The sequence below is a fragment of the Cetorhinus maximus genome, chromosome 24, assembly GCF_964194155.1.
Source record: "Cetorhinus maximus chromosome 24, sCetMax3.hap1.1, whole genome shotgun sequence".
Taxonomy (NCBI): domain Eukaryota; kingdom Metazoa; phylum Chordata; class Chondrichthyes; order Lamniformes; family Cetorhinidae; genus Cetorhinus; species Cetorhinus maximus.
The window spans coordinates 44,697,730-44,725,486 of NC_135902.1; the positions used below are offsets into that span (position 1 = coordinate 44,697,730).

Here is a 27,757-nt window from a genome sequence, read left to right on the forward strand (position 1 = left end):
ATTCCCATCATGCAAAGGCTGTGAGTGATGTTTCCTTCAAGGCTCGGCTTAAGTTGTCTGAGCTGTCAATCTTTCAAACATACATGTTTTGTGTCTACCAACCATTGTTATTTGCTGGCTGGCCTTTTCAGATTGTGGAGGTCTTGTGGCGCAGTGGGTAGTTTCCCTGCCTCTGAGCCAGAAGCTCTGGGTTTGAGTCCCACCCCCAGACTTGATGGCCAAGAAAGATGAGTTCATAATGTGGCCAAACAAATCCTTCCAACACACAACAGAACTTTCTTCCCTTAAGTAAGGTGAAAGAGATTGCCAAGGCTTGTCATGAAAAGACTGAACACTGCTTGCTTTGATTACTCAATGGCAAGCCACCAAGAATGGTAGTACTATTTCTAGCCTATGTGTTGTATAACCAATGAACTTACTGGAGTTGCTATTGCATAAGTCTTATGATAGGAGGAAAATGAGTCAAGACATACTGACTTTTGGCTTGACTGGTGATAGTTTTGATGTTTCTATTTTGACTACTCAAGATATTTTTGCAATAAAATTGACAGCTGGCAGCTCCCATCTTGATGGTTAGGACTTGGACAGACATATAGGCAACCTTTTAATTGCTAAATTGAAGGGGAAATACTGAACATGGTTGACAGAAAGAGCTCTGGTTACTCTGTCACCAATCCTGTCATCCAAATGGATGTTAAGATTGACTTTCATTATGAGGATATTGGTTTCTATATAGAGTCATTAGGTGGAGGTCTTGTAGTGTAGTGGGTAGTGTCCCTGCCTCTGAGCTAGAAGTTCCAGGTTCTCGTCCCATTCCAGCACTTAATGACCAAGGAAGGTGTGTTCATAATGTGGCCAAATCCTTTACCTGTTAGGCACCCTCACCAAATGTGCTGCATCCATGCCATTACAGTCACTCATAGTTCTGTTCTTTTCCCCTTTCAGCAGAAGAAGGCACATGACACAAAGGAGAGGGAAAGAACCAGAGGTGGTTCAGCACCAATCTCACAACTGATAATTGCAGAGGAGGAAGCACTGCAGATCAGTGGTGCTTTGGCATTTCTGGCCATCAGAGCTAAGACCTCTGCTACTTGGTGACAACATTAAATATCATAGAACCACATGTCATAAAACGCACAATCATGTTAACTTGATTTCAGCAATGGGTGAAATATGATCATCTTCATAATGAACAACAACAATTTGCATTTATCTATCGCCTTTAACATGGTGAAACGTCCCATGGTGCTTCATAGGAGCATTACTGAATAAAATTTGACACTGAGCTACAATAGGTATTCTGATAGATGACCAAAAGATTGGCCAAAGATGTAGGTTATAAGGAGCATCTTAAAGGGAGAGGTTGAAAGATTTAGGGAGGAAATTCAGAGCTTGGGGCTTTGGCCGCTGAATGTACGGCTGTCATTGTTGGATTGAATAAAAGTGGAGTTGTGCAAAAAGTCAGAATTGGAAGAATTTACAGATCTCAGAGCCTTGTAGAGCTTGAGAAGGTTAGAGATAAGGAGGGGCAAGGCCATGGAGGAATTTGAAAACAGGATGAACATCGTATCTTGCTGATATTAATAAATATATTTTCTGTCCAACAGGGCCTTTACATGTGCAGCAGCAGCCATTAGACTTCATGAGTGATGACCCCTAATGTTGCCTTATACGCAAATGTACACTATAACTAACAATTTGGTGTTTTATAAAAAAAAAAATCATTCAGCATTGCTAATGATGAATTAGCCAGAACAATCCTATCATTCAGTTTTGCCACATTTTAAGCATGAGTACATTTTGGGTGAGAACTGAGAAATCTGAAAGTAGATGAATTCAGGCTCCATTTTTTCCATGCTCACGTTTCTTGCTAAACCCCAGATTTATTTATGAAATAGATTTTAAAAAATATTTTTACTTACTCTGAATTTTCAGCCTTACAACAATTTCAATAGAGGTTTCACCACTTAGCATTTTTCGCTGCCCTCTCTCTCCACCCAGTACTGTTCTCATGTTAGTTTTAAAATTCACAGCTGACCTCCAGAAGTTTATATCAATGTGTCTCCCGTGAGTGATTTCACTCCCCTAGCAACATTTTGTATTGTTTTCAGGAAAGAGAAACTGGATTTGGACAGGTTGAGTTGACCCAAGAGCTCTTTGAGTTAAGGACAGTCTAAATGCCACAGGCAGTATTCATAACTATCCGTTATGGTCCCTATGAATCATGCTGGGATGTGGGGTGGTGGATTTCAAGACTATCCATTAAATCCTTTAAATAGGAAGTTGATAGATCTTCACTCTATGCCCCTGCAAACTGTATGGACCTCTGAGTATTTCTTGAATTTTCTTTTCTCTGATCCAAGATTTCATTGAATCCTGAAGTCTTTGATTATCCTGGACAATGGGATTCTGGCTGTCAGAATCCTCTTTAAATAGTCGAAAGGCAGCACCATCAGCGGAAAAATTTGTTACCCTGTCACCAAAGAACTCAGCAGGAACGATGAAGCTCAACCCAATTTTATCTACCAGTGTTAACTAAGTCAATGCAGGCCATTGGCTAGCATTAACACTTACTCCCGTTAAGAGTATTGAACCTTTCCTGGGGGCCCACACCAGAGTACGTTCTACAAGGAAAACAAGGATGTCTTCAGCCTAAACCTTCACCCAGGCTTGCTTTTTCCACCGTGAATCATCAAATTCAACATACACCATCAGTGAGGGTGCCAGGATGACGGCCCGGATGAGGCCAGCATGCTACTCCCACTCCCGGAGAGAGACAGACTGTTGCTGGCCAGGCCAAGTGGCCCCACAAGCCAAGTCCCCGAAGAGGCAGAACCAATCAACTTGGTTCCTGACATCCCATGGAGGGGGAAGAAGGAAAGAGGGTAAAGGAAAAGGGAAGCCAGGGTTTGTTTCCTTTTTCTCAGGCAATGGTCAGTCTTTGAGACAGAATCACAACGATTTCACATTTTTCTGCACTACTGCTGCAGCAGAACCTACCAAAACTACCCTGGTTGGTTATAGGATTGCTTAGCTCTGTCCATCATATGCTGCTTTCACTGTTTGGTATGTAAGTAATCCTGTGTTGTAATTTTACCAGTATGAAACCTCATTTTTAGATATGCCTGGTGCTGCTCCTGGCATGCCCTCCTGCACTCTTTAGTGAACCAGAGTTGATCCTCCTGCTTGATGGTTATGGTATAAAGGATAACATGCCGGACCATGAAGTTAGAGATTGTAGTTGAGTACAATTCTGCTGCTGCTGATGGCCCACAGCACCCCATGGATGCCCAGTTTTGAGTTGCTACTACTGTCCAAAATATATTCTATTTAGCACGGTAGTAGTGCCACACATCATGATGGAGGGTATTTTCAATGTGAAAATGGGACTTGTCTCCACAAGGACTGTGCAATGATCATTCCTGCCAATACTGTCAGGGACAGATGCATCTGCATCGGGTAGATTGGTTAGGAAGAGATCAAGTAGGTTTTTCCTTCTTGTTGGTTCCCTTACCATGTGCCGCAGACCCAGTCCAGCAACTATTTCCTTTAGAGCTTGACCAGCTCAGTCAGTCGTGTGCTCCAGAGCCACTCTTGGTGATGGACATTGAAGTCCCCTACCCAAGTATATTGTGTGCCCTTGCCACCTTCAGTGCTTCTTCCAAGTGGTGTTCAACATGGAGGAGTACTGATTCATCAGCTGAGGGTGAGTGGTAGGTCGTAATCAACAGGAAGTTTCCTTGCTCATGTTTCACCTGATTCTATGAGGCTTCATAGGTCCGGAGTTGATGTTGAGAACTCCCAGGGCAACTCCCACCTCTGATGGGTCAGTCCTGTTGGTGGGACAGGACTTAACCTAGGAATGGTGATGGTGGTGTCTGGGACATTGCCTGTAAGGTATGATTCCGTGAGTATGACCGTGTCAGGCTACTGTTTGACTATTCTGTGGGACAGCGCTCCAAATTTTAGCACAAGCCGCCAGATGTTAGTAAGGAAGACTTTGCAGGGTCAATAGGGTTGGCTTTGCCATTGTTGTTTCCAATGTCTAGCTCTATGCCGGGTGATCCATTCAGTTTCATTCCTTTTTGTAGACTTTATAGCAGTTTGGTACAACTGAGTTGCTTGCTAGGTAGTTTCAGAGGGCATTTAAGAGTCAACCAGAACGTGGGATAATTGTGAATTGTAATCCCTTGCATCCGATTTAGCCTCCATTATGTTTACTTTCTGCTTAGAGTTGTGCTTTTTTTTTAATGTGTACCACGTTTGTGGTGCAGAGTTTTGTATGATTTGAGCAAGTAAGGTAGTTTAGCTGTGAAAATCAGTGCTGGTTTCATAGTTCTCTAACAATTTTAAATTGAGAGAAATTAGGGTGCACTGACCTTTGTACATGAATTCCTCATTTTCATTCCTGGCATGAGAAGCTCTTCAACAGGAATGGTGATTCATGTTACTGGACATAAGGACTACAATTACTATGCTATGTCCCCTTCCATGATCAGGAGTGGGAACTCCTGGCTTAAGGAGTCCCCACCTCAAGCCCACCACTTACTCAAGCAGAGATTTTACCACTTACAAGTAAATTTGGAAATGGCAGTCACCTGACATGACTGGCTCTCTGCAATTTCAGTTGGGGTTTCATCAAAATTACAATGGGCTATCGGTGGATCCTGTGAATAATTTCAGGCCCAGAATTTTAAAAGTGCATGTGCGTTGTGTTATGATCACAGCTGGTGTTAATTGCTGCACAAACCAAATCCTAGCGGCAACTTGGCTTACGGGGCATAACCTTTTTTTTTGTATTTAGAGTAAGAGGTCAGCAGGAAGAGGTTCACTAACACTTTTGAGATTTTAAACATTAAAAGTAAAAATGTTATTAACAAAATTAAAAGAAAACTTAACCACACAGGATTACATTTACACAATTCAGGTTAGTCTCACAAAACATTCCCCCAAAACTCTCTACTTGGTCAAAGCCACAAGTGAACACCTTCCAGGCAACATTCCTTTATAAATGCTTAAATGTGAAATCCAGTAATATTACACAAGGCAAACTGCTGTAGCTTCAATAAAGGTGTACCACATGACATTTACCCTCTTCCACTCTGCAATGGAATCCATTTCAGAATAAAACTGCTTGCTGCAGCCCAAGACTTCTCTGGCTTGACTGGATGAGTGAGTCAAACTACATCCTCTCCCAGCCCAGGGCTGCAGCTATCTTAACAGCTCAAACAGCCCCAGCTATCTCTAGCCATCTCTGGCTCAACAGGTCTCCAGCTCAACAGGTCTCCAGCTCAACAGGTCTCCAGCTCAACAGGTCTCCAGCTCAACAGGTCTCCAGCTCAACAGGTCTCCAGCTCAACAGGTCTCCAGCTCAACAGGTCTCCAGCTCAACAGGTCTCCAGCTCAACAGGTCTCCAGCTCTCCAGCTATCCACAGTAACTCTAATATACCTTTTTCCCTTTCATCTCATTTCCATTGTTCTCACACCTCTTTGAACTCAAACCCTTCCAAATATAAGATCTTTCATGTTTCCATCTTGTCTTTGCTTTGGGGTCAGTAAGATATCATATCCCTGCTGTTTGTTTACTGATGAACTCCTGCAAGATGCAAATATTCTCCTTGTTACCTCTGACTCCCCTTTGATATTCAAACAAAATCACAACTTATCTAAAAATGCAAATGTTAGATCTAACCAATTACTTGTACCTCAACTTAATAGCGCTATCCTTTTTATGTTTCCAAACCCTCAGACAAACTGACTCCTATCAAACCCTTGCCCAGCTTAATTGAATCACACACGCACAAACATCCAGCCTTCTTTACAGAATAGCACAATATTCTTCAAAATATTAAAATAATAACATCCATTCCCATAGTTGCTGTTTATGAAAGAAAATAAAAGGCTACTTCTCTTCCTTTTTCCCAGCTTTTCAATCCTTCTGACTGAGTTTGCCTTCACTCCACAGATTTCCTCATCACCTTCTCATTAATGAAACCTGTTTCCTACTCCCTCAATCCACTGTGGTTGCAGTGCCTAACCACCTCCTCAGTCTAATGCTTTCTAACATTGTTTACCCCCCTGTCCTCTGCACAGTCCCTATGTCCTTCAACACACCACTGCCAACACCTCGCTGCTCAAAATATCTTTTGCTGCTCAAACCTTATTTTTCAAAGCTATGGCATTGTTGCCTTACAATTATTCTTTCAGCTTTCCCAGAGATCCTCCCCTCAGATCTTTGCCAAGCCCACAGCGCTGAAACTTTTCTAACCAAGGCTACTATTGTGTGAGCGTGACCATGCATCACTCTTGGCTCCTCAATATCTCTGCTGTGTTCTACACTGCTGTGCATATCATTTTCCTTGAATGTCTACCTTACACTCTTTCACTGTCGATCTCCATTGGCCTCCTTTCTCATAGTTTTGTTTCTCCTTTTACATTGCATGTATCATACAGTTGAAATTCTGCTCTTGGCAGATTGGGAGAGCAAATGTATTTTTACCTTGTATTATGCGCTAATGTTGCAAACACTGAATGAGGTGAAATTTTCTGAATTGCAGCACAAAAGTCAGGAAATTTGCAGATCTCCTTGCAAAATGACAAAATCTCACTTTGCTCAAATAGAAGTTTAAGTTTGGCTTTCAGTCCATTTTAATTTATCCATCAAGAACAATCCTACTCTGTCTGCCATTGTTGCATTTAAGGCCTAGATTTTCGCAGAATCATGGAGCTTATCCAAGCTGGCACCAGAAACTGGATCTGGAGTCCTGCACCCATTTCCGACAATTTCAGATTCTTTTCTCGCCGGTAGGGGAACAATGACAGGACGTGACTCACACATGAAGGAAACCCGAACTCAGTAGGGTAATTTGAACCCAAAGCTGAATTCAAACAGACCCCATTTTCGCTGGAGCAAGGGCCTTATCCTGCAATATGCGAGTTACAGATTTTTCGAGCAGATGTAAATGCTCATAAAGGGAGGATGTGGTCTGTGGAACTGCCAAGCTGTCAAGTTATTTAAATAGCCTGCACTTTAAAAATTGAATAAAAGTCAGACTGCTTGTGTCTGAGAGTTGGAAAAATCTGCATTTGCAGTTTCATTAGCTGTTTGTTGACATAACCCTAAATTCTATCATTAAAGCATTATTACTGCTTGACTGCTTTCTGCAACCTATCATTATCATAGTGGGGGGCTATAAGTTAACGGTTTGATTGACAGCTCTAAGAGGTTATTAAACGATTAGTTAGAAACGTAGGAAGAATAGGCCATCACCTTATCCAGCCTGCTCCGCCATTCAATACGATCATGGCTAATCATCCACTTCAATACCTTTTCTTCATTCTAACGCAGTATCCCTTTATGTCATTGGTATTTAGAAATATGTCAATCTCTGCTTTAAACATATTCAATGACAGTTTCCATAGCCCTCCTGGTAGAAGATTGCAAAGATTCACAACCTCTAAGTAAAAAAAATTCTCCTTATCTCAGTCCTAAGTGGCTTCCCCTTTATTCTGAAATTGTGTCCCCTGGTTCTAGACTCCCCAACCGGTGGAAACATCTTATTTGCATCTACCCTGTCTATCCCTTTTAAGTATTTTGGAGGTTTCAATGAGATCACCTCTCATCCTTCGAATACAGGCCCGGTTTCCCCAATCTCGCTTCATAGGGCAGTCCTGCCATCCCAGGAACAAGTCTGGTGAATCTTCGTTGCACTACCTCTATGGCAATAATATCCTTCCTAAAGTAAGCGGACTAAAACTGCACACAGTCCTCCAGGTACAGTCTAACCAAGGTTCTATACAGTTGAAGCAAGAGTTCGCTACTCCTCTACTCAAATCCTCTTGCAATAAAGGCTAACAAGATGCTCCTTAGATGCTCCTTCCATGGCTGTAGCTGTCTCTGTTTTCTGCCATCCAGCCAATCCTCTATCCAGGTTAATATGTTACCTTCTTACTAATTCAAATTTCCTTCAATTCCTCATTCTCCCTAGTCTCTTGGATCTCTAGTTCTGGGAGATTTCTTTCCTGAGTGAAGACAGACACAAGGTAATAATTTATCTTCTCTGTCATTTCTCTATTCCCCATTATAAATTCTGCCTGTAATGGACCCATAATTGTCTTAGCCAAATATTTCATTTTTATGCACCTAAAGAAGCTTTTACAGTCCATTTTTATGTTTTTTGCTAGTTTACATTCATATTCTATTATCCCTTTCTGAATGTTTAAAAAATTTGTGGAAGTGTGGAAAAAAAATTCCTGACATATCCCCTCATGTGACACTGTCACATGAGCTGGGACATATCAATTTCTTTTATTTCAATATTTCATAAACATTTTAAAGACCTCATGAAACCTCATCCCCCCCGTTGATGAGGTTTCATGTTTTTTCTAAAGGCCACCTTGCCACCCAGCCTGCTCATCAACCTTAAGGTTAGATGGGCAGGCCCTTTAATTAGCTTTATTACTTTTTAAGGCCTTAAGTGGCCGAACTGACAATCTAAATGACGCGGGGTGACGTCGGAACACACGCCCGATGTCACCCACAACATTTTACGCGTCGGTGAGCGGGCACCGACCCCCCGCTCGCCAACCGGAAGATGCAGCCAGTCCATATGCAGATTGAAGTCACCCATGATTTCTGTATTATCCATGCTACATGCTCCTCTAATCTCCTGATTAATACCATGCCCCACACTACCGCTAATGTTAGATGGCCTATGAACGATTCCTATCAATGTTTGCTGTCCTTTGCTGTTTCTTAGTTCCACCCAAAGAGACTCCACATTTTGTTCTTCTGATATGACCCTTACTAATGTACTGATCCAATCCCTTATTATCAGTGCAACACCACCTCCTTTTCCTTTTTGCCTGTCCTTCCTAAATGTCAAATATCCTTGAATATGCAGTTCCCAGTCTTGGTCATTCTGTAGCCACATTTCCATACTGGCAGTTAGATCATACACATTTACCTGTATGTGTTTAAATCATCTACCTTGTTGTGAATGCCGTGTGCATTCAGGTAGAATTCCCTTAGCTATATCTTTTTGACATTATTCCGCATTCTAAGCTTAGTTGATGCTTGCCTTTGTTTTGCTTGCCTTCTAATTTTGCTTACTACTTTTCTACTTCACGTTACCAGCTTTATTCCTTCCTATTTGAGCTACCCCTCAGGTTCCCATTCCCCTGACAACCTAGTTTAAACCCTCCCCAACAGCAGGAGCAAATCTCCATGCAAGGATATTAGTCTTGGTCCTGTTAAGGTGCAACCCGTCCATATTGTACAGGTCCCGCCTTCCCCAGAACAGGTCCCAATGCCTCAGAAATCTGATGCCCTCCTTCCTACACCAATTCTCCATCCACATGTTTATTCAATCAGTCCTCCTATCCCTATGCTCACTAGCACATAGCACTAGGAGTAATCTGACATTAGTGTTCTTGAGATCCTGCTTTTTAAATTCCTTCCTAACTCCCTAAAATCTGCTTTCAGGATGCTATCCCTCCTCTTATCTATGCTGTTGGTACCAATGTGGACCACGACCTCTGGCTGTTCACCCTCCCACAGAAGGATGTCCTGCAGCCACTCTGTGACATCCTTGACCCTGCTACCAGGGAGGCAAGACACCATCCTGGAGTCACATTTACTGCCACAGAAACACCTGTCTGACCATCGAATCCCCTATCATTATTGCTATTTCACTTTTATTCCTCCATTCCTGTGCAGCTGAGCCACCCATGGTGCCACAGACTTGGGTCTGGCTGCACTCCCCTGAGGAACCATCGCCCTCACCAGTATCCAAAATGGAAAACTAGTTAGCAAGCAAGATTAACTCAGGGGATTCCTGCATTACCTGCTTGGTTCTCTTGGAATGGCTGACTCCCTCTCTGCCTGCACACTGCTAGCCTGCGGTGTGACCACTTCCCTAAATGTGCTATTCATGTTGTTCTCAGCCTTGTGGATGACTCCAGCCATGCTTGAATTCCAAAACCCAGAGCTCAAGCTTCTGCAGGCAGTGACACTTCCTACAGATATGTTCACCTAGGACACAAGGTGTGTCCATGACTTCCCACATACCACAGTATGGACATTCCACTGGGACGAGCTGACCTGCCATATTGTAACTTTAAAGACTATTTATTACAATTAGAATAAGTAGAATAACTTACCAGTTACTCACCAATCAGCTTCTTCTCCTGTACCAAAGTAACAGCCAGGTAGAGAAAGAAGGGAGCACCTCCTTCCCCTAACTCCCTCATACACCAAGCTCCCACTTTGCACTCTATGCATCCAAAGCAACACTCCAGTGCAAACTAGTTGCCTTTGATGTGGGGCTATGAATACAAATATTTGTTTTTTTAAAATAAGGGATTAAGTACTTGAGGGGATTGGAATATATTGAATTGGCTTTCATAAATGAGACTTTTTTACATAGTAAGGCCTGTAATGGATATTTAGAACTTTATTTTATTTAATCATACCACCGCTCCTGAGGTCTGTACGTGGTGGGTACTGGATGATTTGGCACGGAAGGTTTAAAGGCAAAGAATGTTGGGTGTGGCGGTATGAGTTGACATTAAGTAGGAGTGGACTATAGGGGTGGGTGGGGTTCATGAGTTGGCACTAAATTGGCAGAGGGACTATAAGGGGCATTGGGTTGCATGGGAGTTATGGATTTGTAATAGTTGGCATGTATGGACATGGGGAGTGGGTGTGAGCTATGAGGGAGGGGTGAGACCTACAGGGCCTAATATTTAACAAAACAACTGGGATAAAGTCTCAGAGCTGAGCTGGGCCTTTTAAAAAGCCCGTCTCAGCATTCGGCAGCCCCTTTTGGCTGCCTCTGAACTGTGTCTAGGATGGTGGCACAACTTCATCCACATCCAGCCCATCTTGGCACTCCATGCCTACCTTGAGAGCAATAATCCAGGCCTTTTTGGAGATTTCCAGGTTTTTACCTCTACCACTTTACCCAGAAGTCCAAATGTTAACCATTCTTTCTGTTAAGAAGAACCTCCAGATAATCAGTCTTAAAGTTATCTTTTATCTGTACCCCACAGTTTATTTTAAAGTTTCATTTTGGTTGCCCTCTTCCATAGCATTTACTCACTTATATATCTCCACAAGATCATCTCTTGAAGTCTCCTTTCCAGGACGAAAAGCCTGTCTCTCCAGTTTCTCCTCATAATTTAAATATAACCCTCTCAAGAGAGATTGCCAAGGTGATTCTTCTCTGCACTGACTCCATTACTTTATTGTCTCACTTGAACCCCTTGTTTCCTGGTAATCAAAGCTGCACACAGTACTCAAGGTTACCTACAGAACACCACACAGTAATTCAATCAGGAGACTTCCTCTGATTTGTATTCCATTGGATATGTAATTGAACATCCTATTGGTTTTGCTGATTGCTGTTTTGAATTGTTTAGTTATGTTGAGAATTGAGTCCAAAGAGACTCATAAATCTCTTTTAGCTATTTATGGTTTCTGTGTGTTACCCACTTTTCCCTCCTATGTGGAATATTTTAACTGAATTAAATTGCATCTGCCATTGCTCAGTCCGCTCAGATTTTTTTATTTGCTTTTCCTGAGCTGTCCTTTAGGTTTCCATTGCCTCTCTGAATTTAAATCATTTGCAAATTCAACTAAGTTGTATGAAGTTTCTGAAATCTGATCATTGATCTAAATGAGAAATAGCCCTGGGGCATCCTACTCAGTACTTCACACCGAATGTTGGAATAATTCTTCTAACCAGAACTAGGAGTCAATTTGCGCACAACAAACTCCCACAAACAGCAATATGATAATGCTCAGGTAATCTGTTTTTGGTTATGTTAATTGAGGGATAAATATTGGCTTGGATGTCAGGAAAAATTCACCTGCTGTTCTTTGAAATATTGCCATGAGGACTTTTATGACTGCCTGAGAGCAAATGGGGCCTTGGTTTGATGTCTTAATCAATGCATAGCATTTCCTACTGTGCAGCACTCCCTCAGTCTTGCTCAGGAGTGTCGGGTTAGATTGTTGTGCTCAAGTCCTGCAGTGGGACCCACAAGCTTCTGACTCAGAGGTGAGAGCACTGTCAACTGAGCCACAACCAACCCTGCAAAAGGAAGATGGAGGACGCAGAGGAAAGGGGTTTGAAGGAGATGGCTTCGTTTCTTTACAACAAGCTGGCATTATCATTGCATTCTAGGATGGTGCTGGAAGAGTGAGCAGTTTTGGCAGGGGAGACCTGTCTTTTGTATGCTTTATATGATCCAGCCGAGTTTGAAATGAGACGGCTATATTAGTTGTGCACCAGATGCTTTCAGGTTTGTGCCCCTTAGACTTGAGGGAGGAAAGATGAGAACCATACCAAGGGAATGACTAGTGTGGGAAAGAGTAACCGTTTTGCTGGATTTAAGGACATTAAAGGTGAAAGTGAGGGAATGATTGAGCAGGTTGACAAGACCAAGGCTAGGTAGTTAGGAACCTGAAAGAGCAGTTGAGATCTTTGATGAAATAATGGAGAGGGCTGATGAAAGTTAACATTGTGTATATGGACTTTCAAAAAGCTTTTGATGAAGTATCACAGAAATGTTTTAGCATAATTAAAAACATGGGATTGAAGTGGCAGCAGCAGCACAGACGTGAAATGGGCTTAAAGACAGAAAGCACAAAGGAGTGAATGGTTTTTCAGACTGAAGGGGAATATACAGTAGTGTTTCTCTGGGTTTAGTCATTGAGCCACTGATCCTTTTGGTATATATTAATGACCTGGACTTGATTGTAGAGGGCACAATTTCGAAGTCTGCAGACACCATAATACATTATTTAGAAATGTAGTGAATAGCAAAGAGGATAATAACAGGCTTAAGGATCCCATACTTAGACTGGTAAAATGGGCAGACATATGGCAAATTAAATTTAATGCAGAGAAACTTCAAGTGTAATGGAATACTCTCCACTTGCCTACATAAGTGCAGCTCCAACAACACTCAAGAAGCTTGACACTATCCAGGCCAAAACGGCCCAAAACTTGATTGGGACCTCATCCACAAACAATCACTCCCTCCACCACCGACGCACAGTTTCAGCAGTGTGTACCATCACTGCAGGAACTCACTAAGATTCCTCAGACAGCACCTTCCAAACCCTCTACCATCTAGAAGGACATGCACAGCAGACACATGGGAACAAAACTGCCTGGATGTTCCCCTCCAAGCTACACACCATCCTGACTTGGAAACATATTGCCATTCCTTCACTGTCAATGGGGCAAAACCATGGAACTCCCTCCCTGACGGCATTGTGGATGTACCTACACCACCTGGACTGCTGCGGTTCAAGAAGGCAGCTCACCACCATCTTCTCAAGGGCAATTAAGGATGGGCATTAAATGCTGGCCTAGCCAGCGATGCCCACATCCCATGAAGAAATAAAAAAAAATCCTTTTCAGGTGAATATTCATGAATTTTGGGTCTCGCAATGCCATAGCCAGACATTCTCCTCAAATTCTGCAAGGAAAGTTGTACAACCTCACCCACTTAATATTCCTGCAGCTCCTTTGTGCCCTGTGAATCACCCCATTCCATGTCCGCACTACCATTATTTAATCGCTGAAAACAGGTGCAAACACACAGTGTTTGGGAGTGAGGAAGTAAATGTTGCATGAGGTGATATTGAAAGTGTTGTGGCAGAGAAGCAAGGAGCAAGTCACTGACCAGGCACTGGAAATATTTTTCTGACTTTATTTTCTCGCACAGTATGTGCAGAGTGCCCCCCTATGAACTTCATTGCCTGATCTCATAGAAAATTAAGGCTTTAAAGATGTGAACCTCTCCACATCCCCCTGGTATCCTGCCTCTGTAGAGGATTTTCACCTGAAAGAAGATAGAGTAAATAAGGGGAAGGATGGCATTTGACGGATGTGTGCTGGTTTGTTTGGGACAGCTGAAGTAGGAGATATGGTGATAATAACCATCTTAAGATGGAGGAAGACATTTTTGGGCTGTGGACATTACTGCCGCTAGAGGAGTTGGGTCGCCATAGTGCAAAAGCTGATTTAGAGCCCTGATTAACTAGAGTGTATTGTAAAGTGTTGCTTTGAGAGTGTGCTGAGTGCTGGTGAGCAGAGGGAGGAAGGAAGTAAAGGAAGATTGTCTTCTGTGTAACCCTGCATTCCCATCTGTGGTGTATGAACTTCTTACAGCACCACTTTGGGGTCCTGGAGATGGACGGAGTTGGAACTAAGTGCCATTTCCTTTCAATGATACTCTAACTGGCTTGTTAGCATGCACTGCACACCCAGGAGTCTGTGCTTTATGCCCTCTGTCCTCCAAGATCTGTGTCTGCAAAGTTCTGGGTGTCCTTTTGCTTTGTGCCATGTTCTTTTGGTTTGGTTGGTTGCTTTGCGCTGTTGCTTCTTTGTAATCATAATTCTTGAAAATTATAATAGGAAAAATGATGAAAAGCACAGTCTGAGAATCAAATGTGTGATCCAAGTATTGTTATTTTCTTATTCTGTTGTTCCCTAATCTGCTGCTGATGCGTGCAGACTGAACTGCCTTTTTAAAGGCTGCATTGTCATTTATATCTAGTCTAATTAATTAAACTAATCTTCCACAGGAGTTATACTTATGGATAAACAACTGAACTGACCAAGTGAATAGACTTAAGATCATTGTCCACACTTCCAAATTTCTCCGCAATCTTTCCAATCTTCTTCTAGCTATATACCCCCTGCTCATGCACCTTTCTCACAGTGATGTCCTTCTTGTTCTCTGTTCAATCATTCATGATCACCCCTTCAACCTGTGTGTGTCCAATCAATGCAACTATATTTTCGAGCACCACTCTGAGGCAGTGTTCTTCCAGTGTTTTTGCTACTGAACTATTCTTCTTTCTCTTACTCTTCCAATTGCTGTCTACTCCTTGTTTACTGTTGAGTACTTTGAGATTGTGTTCAAAGTAGAGATACAAACTCTTGTAGAATTCCAAATATTAAAATATCTTTCCTAATTCTTTTATAGGCTCAAAAGAAAATTGTTGCCATGGAAGTTGAATTGCAAGCACTATCACAATCAGCTGCTCTGTTTGAAGTTTCTGTTCCTGATTGCAAACAGTTAAAAGCCTGCCGTAAAGAAATAGTATCGTTGAAAGAACTGTGGGATATGATTATTCTTGTAAGTTTTGCTTATCATTTATCTTCACGTTTACAAGCTTAATCATGATTTAATAGGATTGACTGATCATTATTAATTGTAGTTTCTTCTCTACTTAGAATGAAGTAGAGGTAGATGCAGATTTTAAAAGTAGGTGCGTGGGGGAAGTATTTTAACTGAATATTTTTTGGATGAGCGGTGATCAGGGAAAACATCAAATATATGTGCAGTGCCAGTCTCCGTGCTGGTGCTTGCTAAGGTAAGGTCAAGATATAGTACCACCTTTGCCCATGCTTTCTGTCAGCACCTCATTCTCTGAACGCATTTTGTTGACCTAAAAAAGAGACAGGCAAGGATTAATGTTTAGTGTGAAGGAGAAGCAGAAATAGATGAGTGACTGTTGGTAGCAGCTGCACTTTGCCCTGTAGTGCTTGAGAAGGGACAAAAAATAGCCAAGGACCCTGCAGAAAATATCCTGCATCTTGGCCATTCGAATAACCCTGACTTGACCCATACCCATGATCTGCATTACCACCTCCTTAATTGGAGTGAGGACCTGAATAAATGCCCTCCCTTCTCCTGTCCTCTCCTACTGTCTATGAATTTTCACTAGCTTTGCTCACAAGAAAGTAGAGTGTTAATGGTCAGTTTGTGAGATGGTTGTAGGATGTGCATGATGGTGGCAGATGATGGGGGATGGAGTATACTGAATGAATGGAAAGTGGTGGTAATTGGAGAAAGAAAGGTGGTGAATACTGAGACTTAAGGTATTATGCAGGGAGTGATGCGAGGTCAGAGTTGGGTGCTTAGCACAGCAATCTTAGTCGGGTCATTAAAATTCTTCCTACATTTGAGCCAGATTCCAGAAGCAATTCTCCTGACACTGATAACCTCTGCCACCTATGACCAATGCTGCTGAACAGTTTAGTGGCATATCCTCCTGTTGCTTGGCATCAGGATGACCAACTTTGGGGGAAAAAAATGAGGGACACTTGGCCATGGTGGTTGCAGGCGACAACATGGGAGTAGGGGTTGGGGGTGGGCTGATAGCATAGGAATGGGAGGGTGTGCTTGCGACACCATAGAAGTGGGCAGGGGTGCAGGACGACACCATGGGAGAGGAGGGGGTTGCCAGTGGCACCGTTGGAGGGGGTGAAGGTGACACTGTAGGAGCAGTGTGGGTGGGGTGGGGGGTGGGGGGGTGCGATGGTGTGCTGATGGGAGGGCGGGGTAATTGCAAGACTGTAGGAGCAGGACCCAGGCCTGAGACTGCTGACATCACCCAACCTGACTTTGTACACAGACCCTAATGCCACCGTCCTTTCTCCGACCTGAGTTGTACCTGAGACTACTGCCGCTGCCCAACCCGACTTCAGGCCCCACTTCTGTTCTTGTTTCGCTCATATGATTATGTGCGTGCTGCTAGTGCTGCACCAAATCACACCTATAAAAATTTCTACTCTATTATTTCCAAATAAAAAATATATAGTGTAGAGCTTTTTGTGATCTGAACGAAGACAAACCCCTAATCTATCACTGTCAGTGTTCTCCAGATTTTCACAGCACTACTTTCAAATGATTGGCTAGCAGTAGTCGAATGAAAAGCACAAACTAAGGAAAAATCTGTTTATATGCCAGATTAAACATGATCATCTATTGCATAGACATAAAGGGAGACTTACTTCTTCATTACACTCAGAGAATGTTCAGTTGTCAAGAATAGCAAAGTAATGGCAGAGGCCCATTGGCTCTGATGTTTATAAGGTGGGGGAAAGGGCGTGAGTTGCACTGAAAATAACTGAAGAGCCTAGCTAGGCTGGGGTTGCTAGGTTTATAATGATCTTGCCAACAGGCCCCCATTAACATTCAATTGGTCTCTTTCCTGCTCATCAGGCAGTCCACGGGTAGTCTGTCTGGCAGATGGGAGATAAGTATCAGCAAGAGGAGACTGCTGCTGGGAACTCTTATTGAAACAAATAAGATCCTGAAGGATCTTAGCAGGGTGGATGTGGAGAGGATGTTTCCTCTTGTGGGAGAATCTAGAACTAGGGGTTACTGTTTAAAAATAAGAGGTCACCCGTTTAAAATGGAGATGAGGTGAAATTTCTTCTCTCAGAGGGTCATGGGTCTTTGGAACTCTCTCCCTGAAAAGGCAGTGGAAGCAGAACCTTTGAATATTTTTAAGGCAGAGGTGAATAGATTCTTGGTAAGCAAGGGGGTGATAAGTTATCCGAGGTAGGCAGAATGCAGATTTGAGGTTACTATCAGAACGGCCAAGATCTTATTAAATGGTGGAGCAGGCTCGAGGGCCCAAATGGCGTATTCCTGCTCCTTGTTCATATGTTCGTACGTACATTAGGGAGGGGACAGAGACTCACAATCAAGATGCTGGGGGGAGTTTGGTAATCAGAGTTGGGGCGGGAAGCAAGGTTGGCAATGGGGCTGTGGCGCGGGGAGGCCTGCAATTGGGGTTAGCGAATAGGTTAGCACTTGGGACTGGAATGGACAATGCTTGCTATCAGGGCTGTGGGAAACTGAAGGCTTCCTTAGGAGGCCTGTAGGGAGCACTTATTCAGAGGATTGCTGAAACAGGCACTTAACTTGGGGAAACGACAACTCCTGTCTCCTTTTTATTGCAAGTTCCCTGTTGCTATGGAAACTCATACAGCAACTGTGAATTTCAAGTCATTCTCCCAATTGCATTGTGGAAGCCCTTTTGTTAATTAAGCAACCTGCCACTCTGTAGTGGGACATTCGTATATTATGATATCTGCAGCTGTAGAAAAGGGAGTGGAAGTGCCTTCTGCAAGTTGGAGTCGCATTGAGCATATTTCACTTTTCAATCATCCAACCCATGTTTGTGTGAACTGGTTGTGCACAATGTGTTTCCGACATTACAACTATGGCTAAACTTTAACATCTCTTCATTGACTTTAAAGTGCTTTGGGACATCCTGAGGTCATGCAGGTAGTTAGATAAATACAAGTCTTTCTCTTCAGAGGGTCTGTGGGAGGTCTCTTGGGCAATCCAAGGAGAAAAGGAGACAAGTGCAGACACCTCCCTCCTCCACAATTCTCAGGCTCTGGACCTAAGGTCTGCCTCTTTGCTCACCAATTGCATTGCGAGTCCCTAGCAGGAATTGAACCTTTATTAGGTGTATACCCAAGCTATGTAAATGATCTGGGACAGGAACATCTGTGACATCTCTCCCATCATAATACCAGTGTGCCTCTGTTATGCTTTGCCTGATGACCAGCCAGTTGGGGCCTTGATACTGATTTCCGCTATTATGTACTTTCACAAAATGTGAGCATCACTGGCTAAGTCAGCATTTGTTGCCCATCCCTAATTGCCCTTGAGAAAGTGGTAGCGAGCCACCTTCTTGAGCCATTGCAGTCCATGTGGTGTAGGCATACCCACAGTGTCATTAGGGAGGGAGTTTGACGATTTTGACACAGCAGCTGAAGGGACGCCGATATAGTTTCAAGTCAGGATGGTGTGTGGCTTGAAGGGGAACTTGCAGGTGATGTTGTTCTCACACATCTGTCATTCTAGATGGTAGAAGCGGCAGATCTGGAATGTGCTGTCAAAGGAGCCTTGGTGAGTTGTTGCAGTACATCTTGTAGATGGTATAGACTGCTGTCACCATACCTTGTTGGTGGAAGGAGTGAATGTTTAAGGTGATGAATCGGTTTCCAATCAAGTCGGCTTTGGGGAGTCAAGAGGTGAGTTGCTCGCCGCAGAATTCCCAGCCTCTGACCTGCTCTTTTAGCCACAGTACTTATGTGGCTGGTCCAGTTCAGTTTTTGGTCAATAGTAACCCCCGGGATGTTGATGGTGGGGCATTCAGTGATTATAATGCCATTGACTGTCAAGGGAAGATGGTTGGATTTTCTCTTGTTGAAGATGGTCATTGCCTGGCACCTGTTGGCACGAATGTTACTTGCCACTTATCAACCCAGGTCTTGTCCAGTTCTTGCTGCATAAGGATACACATTGCTTCAGTATCTGAGGAGTCATGACTGGTACTGAACATTGTGCAATTATCAGCGAACATCCCTACTATGGGAAAATCATTGATGAAGCAGCTGAAGATTATTGGATCTAGGACACTACCCTGAGAAACTCCTGCAACGATGACTGAGATGATTGGCTTCCAACAACCACAGGCATCTTCCTTTGTCCTAGATATGACTCCAACCAGTGGAGAATTTTCCCTCTGATTCCCATTGATTTCAGCTTTGCTAGCGCTCGTGGATGCCATACTTGGCCCATGTTTGGATGAAGGTTGTAATAAGGTCAGGCGCTGAATTGCCCTGTCAGAACCCAAACTGAGTATGACTGAGGTTATTGCTGAGTAAGTGGTGCTTGATAGCACTGTTGACAGCCCCTTCCATCATTTTGCTGATGATTGAGAGTAGACTGATGTGCCAGTAATTGGCCTGGTTGGATTTGTTTTGCTTTTTGTGGACAGGACATACCTGGGCAATTTTGCACATTGCTGGGTAGATGTCAGTGTTGTAGCTATACTGAAATAGTTTGATTTGGAGTGCAGCTAATTCTGGAGCGTAAGTCTTCAGTACTATTGCCGGAATGTTGCCAGGGACTGTAGTCTCTGCAGCATCCAGTGCCTTCAGCCGTTTCTTGATATTACGTGGAGTGAATGGAATTGGCTGAGGATTGGCATCTGTGATGCTGGAGACCTCGGGAGGAGGTCGTGATGGATCATCCACTTGGCACTTCTGGCAGAAGATGGTTGCAAATGCTGCAGCCTTGTCTTTACAGTGATGTCGTGGGTTCCTCCATCATTGACGATGGGAATATTTATGGAGCCTCCTTGTTTGGTTAGTTGTTTAATCGTCCACCACCATTCATGACTGGATGTGGCAGGACTGCAGAGCTTAGATCTGATCCGTTGGTTGTAGAATCGCTTAGCTCTGTCGATTGCATGCTGCTTCTGCTGTTTGGGTTGCAGGTAGCCCTGTGTTGTAGCTTCACCAGGGTGACATCTCATTTTTATGTATCCCTAGTGCAGCTCCTGGCATGCCCTCCTGCACTCTTTATTGAACAAGTTGATCCCCCAGCTTGATGGTAATGGTAGAGTGGGAGAATATGCCGGGCCATGAGGTTACAGATTGTGGTTGAATACAATTTTGCTTCTGTTGATGGCCCACAGCACCTCATTGATGCCTAGTTTTGAGTTATGATGTTTAATAATTTTCCATGTTAAGATGAAAGTCAAAAGTTGTAAAGCTTTTGTCTTGTATTTTTGAATGCTTGAAATTATTTTAGCAGATGGAAAAGAAAGCTGTGTAGACCATCTAATTCTAGAATATGGGGAACTGAAACTTGGAACTGTCTATTGATTTGAAGTTTTAGGTCCTCAGTTAAGTATCTCTATTTTAAACTACAGTAATATACCTACTTCTTGAATGGGGAGATTGATGGAATGAGAAAGAACAGTAGAGTACTTAATGTGGATAGAGTTGTCATCATACTTTGAGTGAAGATCACACTCCACTTATAAACTGTTGCATGGCAGCTCTGTCTGATCGAGTAAGGGCTATGGTTCACTGCATTTTGTGTGAGATCTTCAGCCTTTATAACTTTTTAAAAACCTTTTTAAATGTTTCATAACTTGTAGTTTTTCATATTGTGATTGCAGGTGACTTATGAACTGTCGGTTAATTATCAGATACGCCACCAATTAAACTGGAATGTTTCAGCAATTTCATATTTATTTCTATTTTTTGCCTCAATAACATGATTGCTAATAAGCAATAATCATTGAGGGTCAACTTGAACAGTTAGAACATGACTAAATGGGACACACTCACTGAATGAGTTGATCCTTTTCTGCCTGTTATACCTGTATTTTATCTGGCAACGACCTCTTCCTGGTGTTTTAATGTGCCAAATTTTGTTGCAGAAATAACAATGAGGTAAACAGAACTCACCAATATTTATGCGTAAATCAGACAGCAGCCTCTTCTGATTGAACATGCACAATTTAACACAGAAACCAGGAAGTTGCTGTCTGAGATGCCCTTTTGCCCCAGAAGATACTTGATAACTGTATTTCGCTGAGAAACACATCTTTCAAATACATTGAATGGCATGAAGTTTCTGTACTTTCCTCATTTATACACTCACCAGAAAGCTTAGGGCTTGTTCATTCCATTGTAAGTTTATATTTTAACATTGTGGTAATTTAACTGAAAATAAACTTTTATAAGCGTGAAGTATCATTCCTTCAGATTTTAATTCTTGTTGGAGAATTAAAAAAACTTTTCTTTTCAGTCTCTTTTATCTCTCTCTGTCTTAATCCAAAATTCTTTCCCTCTCTTTATTTTGTTTCCTATACCTGATTTGTCATTAAATTAAATATTCCAACTTATACTTCCTGGTTTGGACTTTGCGTTCCTCATTAACAATTCTTCAGTCTGATTAGTTAAAGTGATACACATTTCCTTGCATTGTTCACGCATGTCCCAGATACTCAGATGTTTTTTGGCTCTCTAATTTACAGTTAGTTCTAGTGAGAAACCACAAAGACTGTGGTCAAGTGCAAATGTAATGAAGACTGGTGCCATTTCCTCACTGCTGACTGCAAAATACAGCCCATTATAAAGGACTCAGTTCCAATCACAGAGTGCCATTTAACCAGCAAAAATCAAATATGATTTCTTAAGGATTAAATTTTAAAACAGTAGTTTGTCAGAGAGCATTTTATTTGGGTGAGTGATGACCCTTATTAAGTGTAGATAGATCATAACGTCATTCATAGAATATAAGAAACAATGTAAGAGACTTGCTAGCAAATTTAAAACCCATGAGATTAAAAGGAGAGTGGTAGCATGTATGCAAAATAAGTTAAGGGACAGAAAGAAAGAGTAGTAATGAACACTTGTTTTTCAGCCTGGAGGAAGGTGTGGTGTTCCACAGGACAGCTCTTTTTGATATATATTAATCATCTAGACTGGGTAGACAAGACGTTTTTTCAATTTCTGCATATTATATGAAACTTGGAAATGTAGTACACATTGAGGAGTATAGTAAAAGGCTTCAGAAGGACATAGACTGGTGAAAATGGCCAGGCACATGACTGATGAAGTTTATTGCAGAGAATTGACACAATTTGGTAGGGATTCATTCCTGGGATGAGGAGCTTATCTTATGAAGAAAGGCTGAACAGGTTGGGCCTATACCCATTGAGGTTTAGAAGAATGAGAGGTGATATTATTGAAACATATAAGACCTGAGGTGATTTGATAGGGTAGATACCAGGAGGGTGTTTCCATTTGTGGGAGAGACTAGAACCTGGGGACATAGTTTAAGCTTAAGAGGTTACCGCTTAAGACAAAGATGAGGAGAATCTTTTCTCTCAAAGGGCCGTTAGTATGTGGAATTCTCTGCCCCATAAAGCAGTGGAGGCTGGTTCATTGAACTTGTTCAAGGTAGAGTTAGACAGATTTTTGATGGAGTTAAGGGTTATGGGGGGTAGATGGAAAGTGGAGTTGAGACCAGAACCATATCAGCCATGATCTTATTGAATGGTGGAGCAGGCTCAAAGGGCTACTCCTGCTGCTAAGTCCTATGTTCCTACTAAGAAGAGAGGCAATACGAGCTACGTGATACAATTTCAAAGGGAATTGCAAGAAGTTGGCAGGTGTATGTACACAAATCTTTGAAGGTGGCAGGACTTATTGAAAAGTCTGTTGAATTTAAGTACTTACGATTCCTGTCTAATAATAGAGTACGGAAGCAAATAAGTTATGCTGAATCTTTGTAAAACACAGTTAGGGCTCAGCTAGAGGATTGTGTTCAGTCTGGGAATCACATTTTAGAAAGGATGTCAAGGTCTTGTAAAAGGTGCAGAAGAGTTTTCCTAGAATGATATCAGCAATGAGGGACTTCAGTTATTTGAAGAGACTACAGAAACAGGAGTGTTCTGTTTAGATGAGAGAAGGTTGAGAGGAGGTTAGAAAGAGCTGATAAGAGGTGGAATCTTGTTGAGGCACCAGAAGTCTTGCCTGAGACCCTTTTAAGGAAGGCCCACCAAACCACATGCCAATCAGACAAAGCTGACAGCAGGGCATTCCGCTGGAATTAAGACCCTGGGGGTAGAAGTCTCACTAACCGGCCAGTCAGAGGCTGGCAGCTGTTGTGCTCAGCAGCGCAACCGGGGAGCCTGCTATTGGAGCAACAGGCACTGGGGTCCCAGGATTGCGGACCCAGTCCACAGGTAAGTAATGTTGCATGGAGGGATGGGGGTTCTTGGGGTGCGGGACACAGGGAGATGGGTGCGGGGAGGTTGGCAGCAAGGGCAGGGTGTGGCTCTCACTGGGCCCCCCTTCCCCATGTCCACTCCTTCAATCCCGCATTGAATGCGTGTGTTCGAGGGACCCCAACCACCGCCCCCCACCCTGGAGGTGATAAGCTGGCTGCATAGTTTTACTGTTGTCCATGCTGCATGGCGACAGGCCCAACTGCAGATGAGTTAATACACATATAATAAAATTAAGTGGCCATTTAACGGCCTCAATTGGTGACGTGGCAGGAAGATCAACTATGGACCTTGCTGCCCAGAAATTAAAATCTGGCAGAGGCAGGAAGGCAGTGGGCTCCTGGTACACCGCCATCCCACATATGTAAAGGCCCTTCCCATCTCCAAGCTCGCCACCAGTGAGAGCACAAGATTCCTACCAAGATCATGAATGGTTTTGTTAGAGCAAACAAAGAGGTACTGTTTCCAATGGTAGGAAGATTGGTAGCCAGCAGTCACAGGTTTAAGGTGTTTGGCGAAAGGACTAGATGTGAAATAAGAAAACTTTTTTTTTCCACAGCGAGTTATTATGATCTGGAATGCACTGCCTGAAAGGGTAGTGGAAGCAGATTTACAGTAACATTCAAAAGAGGATTGAATGAATACTTGCAAAGTATAAATTTACAGGAATATGGGAAAGAACAGGGGTTTGGGATTAATTGGATAACTCTGCCACTGAGCTGGCACAGGCTTGGTGGGCTGAATGGCCTTCTTCTATGCTACATAATTCTGTGATTCTATGAGGAGAAACCCAGGTGATGAGTAATTTACAAGTTTTGATCCATTACTTCCAACTTGATGATATACTCGATAATGCAACTTTTTTTCTCTCTGAAAAGAGCAGTAAATTTATTCCTATTTTCACAAATTATCTCCAATTTGCAGGTTAGCTTAACCATTGAAGATTGGAAGACCACCAAGTGGAAAAACATTAGTGTGGAGAATATGGATTCAGATTGTAAGAAATTTGTTAAAGACCTGAGAAGTATGGATAAGGAGATAAGGGCATGGGATGCTTATTCGGGTTTAGACAATTTAATAAAGAACACAATGACTTCACTGAAAGCTGTAAGTGAGCTGCAGAATCCAGCTATAAGGGAGCGTCATTGGCAACAACTCATGCAGGCAACTAAGGTATCAAACAATAAAGCATATTTTGTTAATTTAAATATAAATACAAAAAATTATTATATTGTGCAATAGTGTGGTCCAGAATTTGTAGTCACACCCTGCCCACTTGAGTTGATTTTGGGTAGTTGGATATGGAAAGTTGGTTGGGGATGTACTCTGGCAGTTTTGTACCCCACTGCCCTTATTTTTCTGTTCTCCAGACTTGGTGGCATTGGACATAATTTCACCTCATGTAGGAGGACAGTTATTTCTATAATTTTCTTAATTTGAATACTGAACCAGGCTGAATATAATTAAAGAAGGTAATCATTCCCATTTGGGGAATGATTCTCAGTTGGGGCCTTTAGAATACCTTAGGGCTGAATTTTCTGTTTGGCGAGGTGGGGGGGAGGGCGGAGCGGGAGTGGGCGTGGACCAGATTGCCGCCTGTGATCAGGTTCGCGCTGCCATTTTACGCGGGCAGGCCAATTAAGGCCCGCCCAGCGTAATGCATGACTCCTGAGGATAGCGAGAGTGGATGGGTGGCGGTGGGAGTGAATTGTCCGCCAGGTCCAATGGTGACCCGGCGGCATGTTTATCTGAAGCACTGGCAGCCTTTGCAAGGCTGCTCACAATGGCAAGTGGAAGGGCTCACCAGAGGGCTTCTGGTGAACAGAGCAGTCCGGAGGGCAGGCCAGCGGAGCAGGCGAGGCTGGAGGGTAGGGCAGCGGAACAGGCCAAGCCGGAGGGTAGGGCGAGGGGCCAGTGTGCCCCTCATTTCTTGAATGACCGCCTTGCTGCCCTCTTCGAGGAGGTGGTAGCATGGCGGGAGGTTCTGGTTTCCCAGGATGTGAAGAGGAGGCCCTCCCCACATGACGAAACGTGCCTGGGAGGAGGTGGCGGAGGTGGTGAGCTCCCGCGATGTGGCGCGGTGCACCTGGATCCAGTATCACAAGCGCTTCAACTACTTGTTGCGCTCTGGCAGGATGAGTACCATGTTGGCATTGGTCATGTAACCCAGCAGGTTGGCTTATCCCCCCTGCTCCCCTCCCTCCCCCCAAGCCTGAGTGTAGTGACTGCATTGAATCATTGACGGCATTTGCCCTTTGCTGAGTGGGCAAGCAGATACTGCCCATTCTGAGGTCAGCCTGAGAGGGTGATGAAGTGATGTGTTTTGCCCCTGCAGCATGTGTTACACTGAGTCCCACATGACTAGTTTGGGGGCAATGTGGAGGAGCTGCACCTAGGCGCTGTGTTTGAACTCCAGGACTTGTCCAAGTCAGGGTGATGACATGCTGGGAGGGGAGCTTCAAAGTGGCATGGCAACGAACCATCTGCTGCGTTCTGCGCTCCACGTTCTTGTGCCTCCTTGCTATGGAAGGATATACCGTTTGGTGCCTGATGTGATGTAGGCATGTGTCCAAGGGCGGGTGGTGGGAGGGTGTGGAGCAGGCCTAGCATCTTTGTGAGTATTCGGCAGCAGTGGGGTGAGGAGGCTCTGGAGCCCTGATATGTCCCACCCTGGTTGGGGTGGGCTGTGCGCGAAGAGAGTCCATGCGCAATTTTCACTAATCAATGCTCATCTCTCATTTTCAGGAAAAGAATGCTCATAATGTGGCAGAGCGTGCAAGGACTGGCGGCGGCCAGGCATAGATCGCCATTCTTAGCCGCTTCAAGCATCTGGAGAGGTGCCATGTGCCATGGTCCACTGGTGTCGGTGAGGCTGGGGTACCACAGCCAGGTATTTATGCCCAACAGTGAGGTCAGAATTATTCTCCCAACAGCCATGGCACTGCTGAATGTTAATTGATTTAATTTTGCAACATGGCTTGACCATTGGTTGTGGAAGGATGAGCGCTTAATGATTCGAGGGCCAGGGATGCAGTTTGTCATTGTCTCCATGTTAACTGATCCACTGTCCTTGTTCTTCCTTTCAGCATCATTGGAGCAGGGCCGGGAGGAGGAGCAGCAGAGGCCCCCTCTAATACCTGAGGGTCCTGAAGTCTCACCAGCGTCACACCATTTCTGCGAGGCAGGCACCAGCGCAGATACTAGCACCTCGGTGGGAATTTGAACATCGGCTAATGTCCTGGGGCACAGTGGTGAGGGCACTTCACAATCACTGGAGGAGCTGGCAGAGACAGAGAGTGCCCATGGCGCCAGCAGTCGGAGGACTGCAGGGGGCCAGGCACATGCTTAGTTGGTGCCTGATGATGTGCCTCTGGAGTTGTCCGTAACACACCAGGTGCAGGAAATGCGGCCGGATGTGCGGGAGCATCTGGGGGAGATACATGAGGCTGTGCTTGGCTTGGTCTCCATGATGGAGGAGTCTACGCAGACGATCGCCAAAGCAATGAGCTACATGTCCGAGCGCCATGCGTCCTCCATGGAGATAGTGGCAAATCTCGTGGAGAGGCTACTCCAGGAGACCTGTCAGCGCTTCCTGGGGATGCGCTCTGACCAACAAGTCCTCACATCAGCATTGACCTCAGCTGGTCAGTGCCAATGTGAGAGATGGTTTGGGCATCAACTTTCCCAGCTCTGTGCCCATCCATCCACGGTGAGCGGGAAGGTCCGAAGCGACCTCACGTTGCCGCAACAGCTGCCCGGCGTCTTTGTGGGCCACTTCTCAGGGCACTCTGGATGAGGGCGGCAGCTCCTCCATCCCTTTCCTAGTGACCAGAGCATCCAGTGAGGCTGCGACGACAGGGGAGATGCCAGCTGTGGAACTGGCAGCTCCCTCCCAGGCGGGGCCAGCACTGGCTCCACAGGCCAGAGGACAACCGCCAAGGTCAGCAGGCTACCTCAGATGCCACTCCGAGCATTGGGGCAGCGCCAAGACATAGCACCCGGAAACGAAAACATAAGGCAACTTAGGCACACCATGGGTTTTTCACTGGTGCTGTTGTGTTGTCCCAAGATGAGGTCCTTATGATTTGTTTTGATTTGTAACACTATTGTATTTTTTTTGGAATAAGTTGGTTTGCTTGACATAATAAATTCAGATATGTCACCATGGCTGAGGGTGCCTCTTTTCTTCAGCATGTGTATGGTTTCCAAAATTGTAATGAGTGCTTTGTTGGACATTCAGCTTTATAAACAAGGCCCTTAATGATTGTTCCTAACCTGGCAGATTTTGCACTTGGGTGTCGAGTACCGAGCCTGCAGCTCAGGCTTGTCCT

At 43.9% G+C, this 27,757-nt stretch overlaps 1 protein-coding gene across 1 annotated transcript in view; it reads left to right on the plus strand.

The window, feature by feature from the left end:
- The window catches only part of LOC144699540 (dynein axonemal heavy chain 17-like), a 785,608-nt gene that overhangs the window by 268,816 nt on the left and 489,035 nt on the right, over positions 1 to 27,757 (plus strand). Inside the window, 2 exon segments of the mRNA XM_078570587.1 lie at positions 15,008 to 15,160; positions 24,351 to 24,599. Coding sequence (XP_078426713.1) covers positions 15,008 to 15,160; positions 24,351 to 24,599 — 402 coding nt within the window.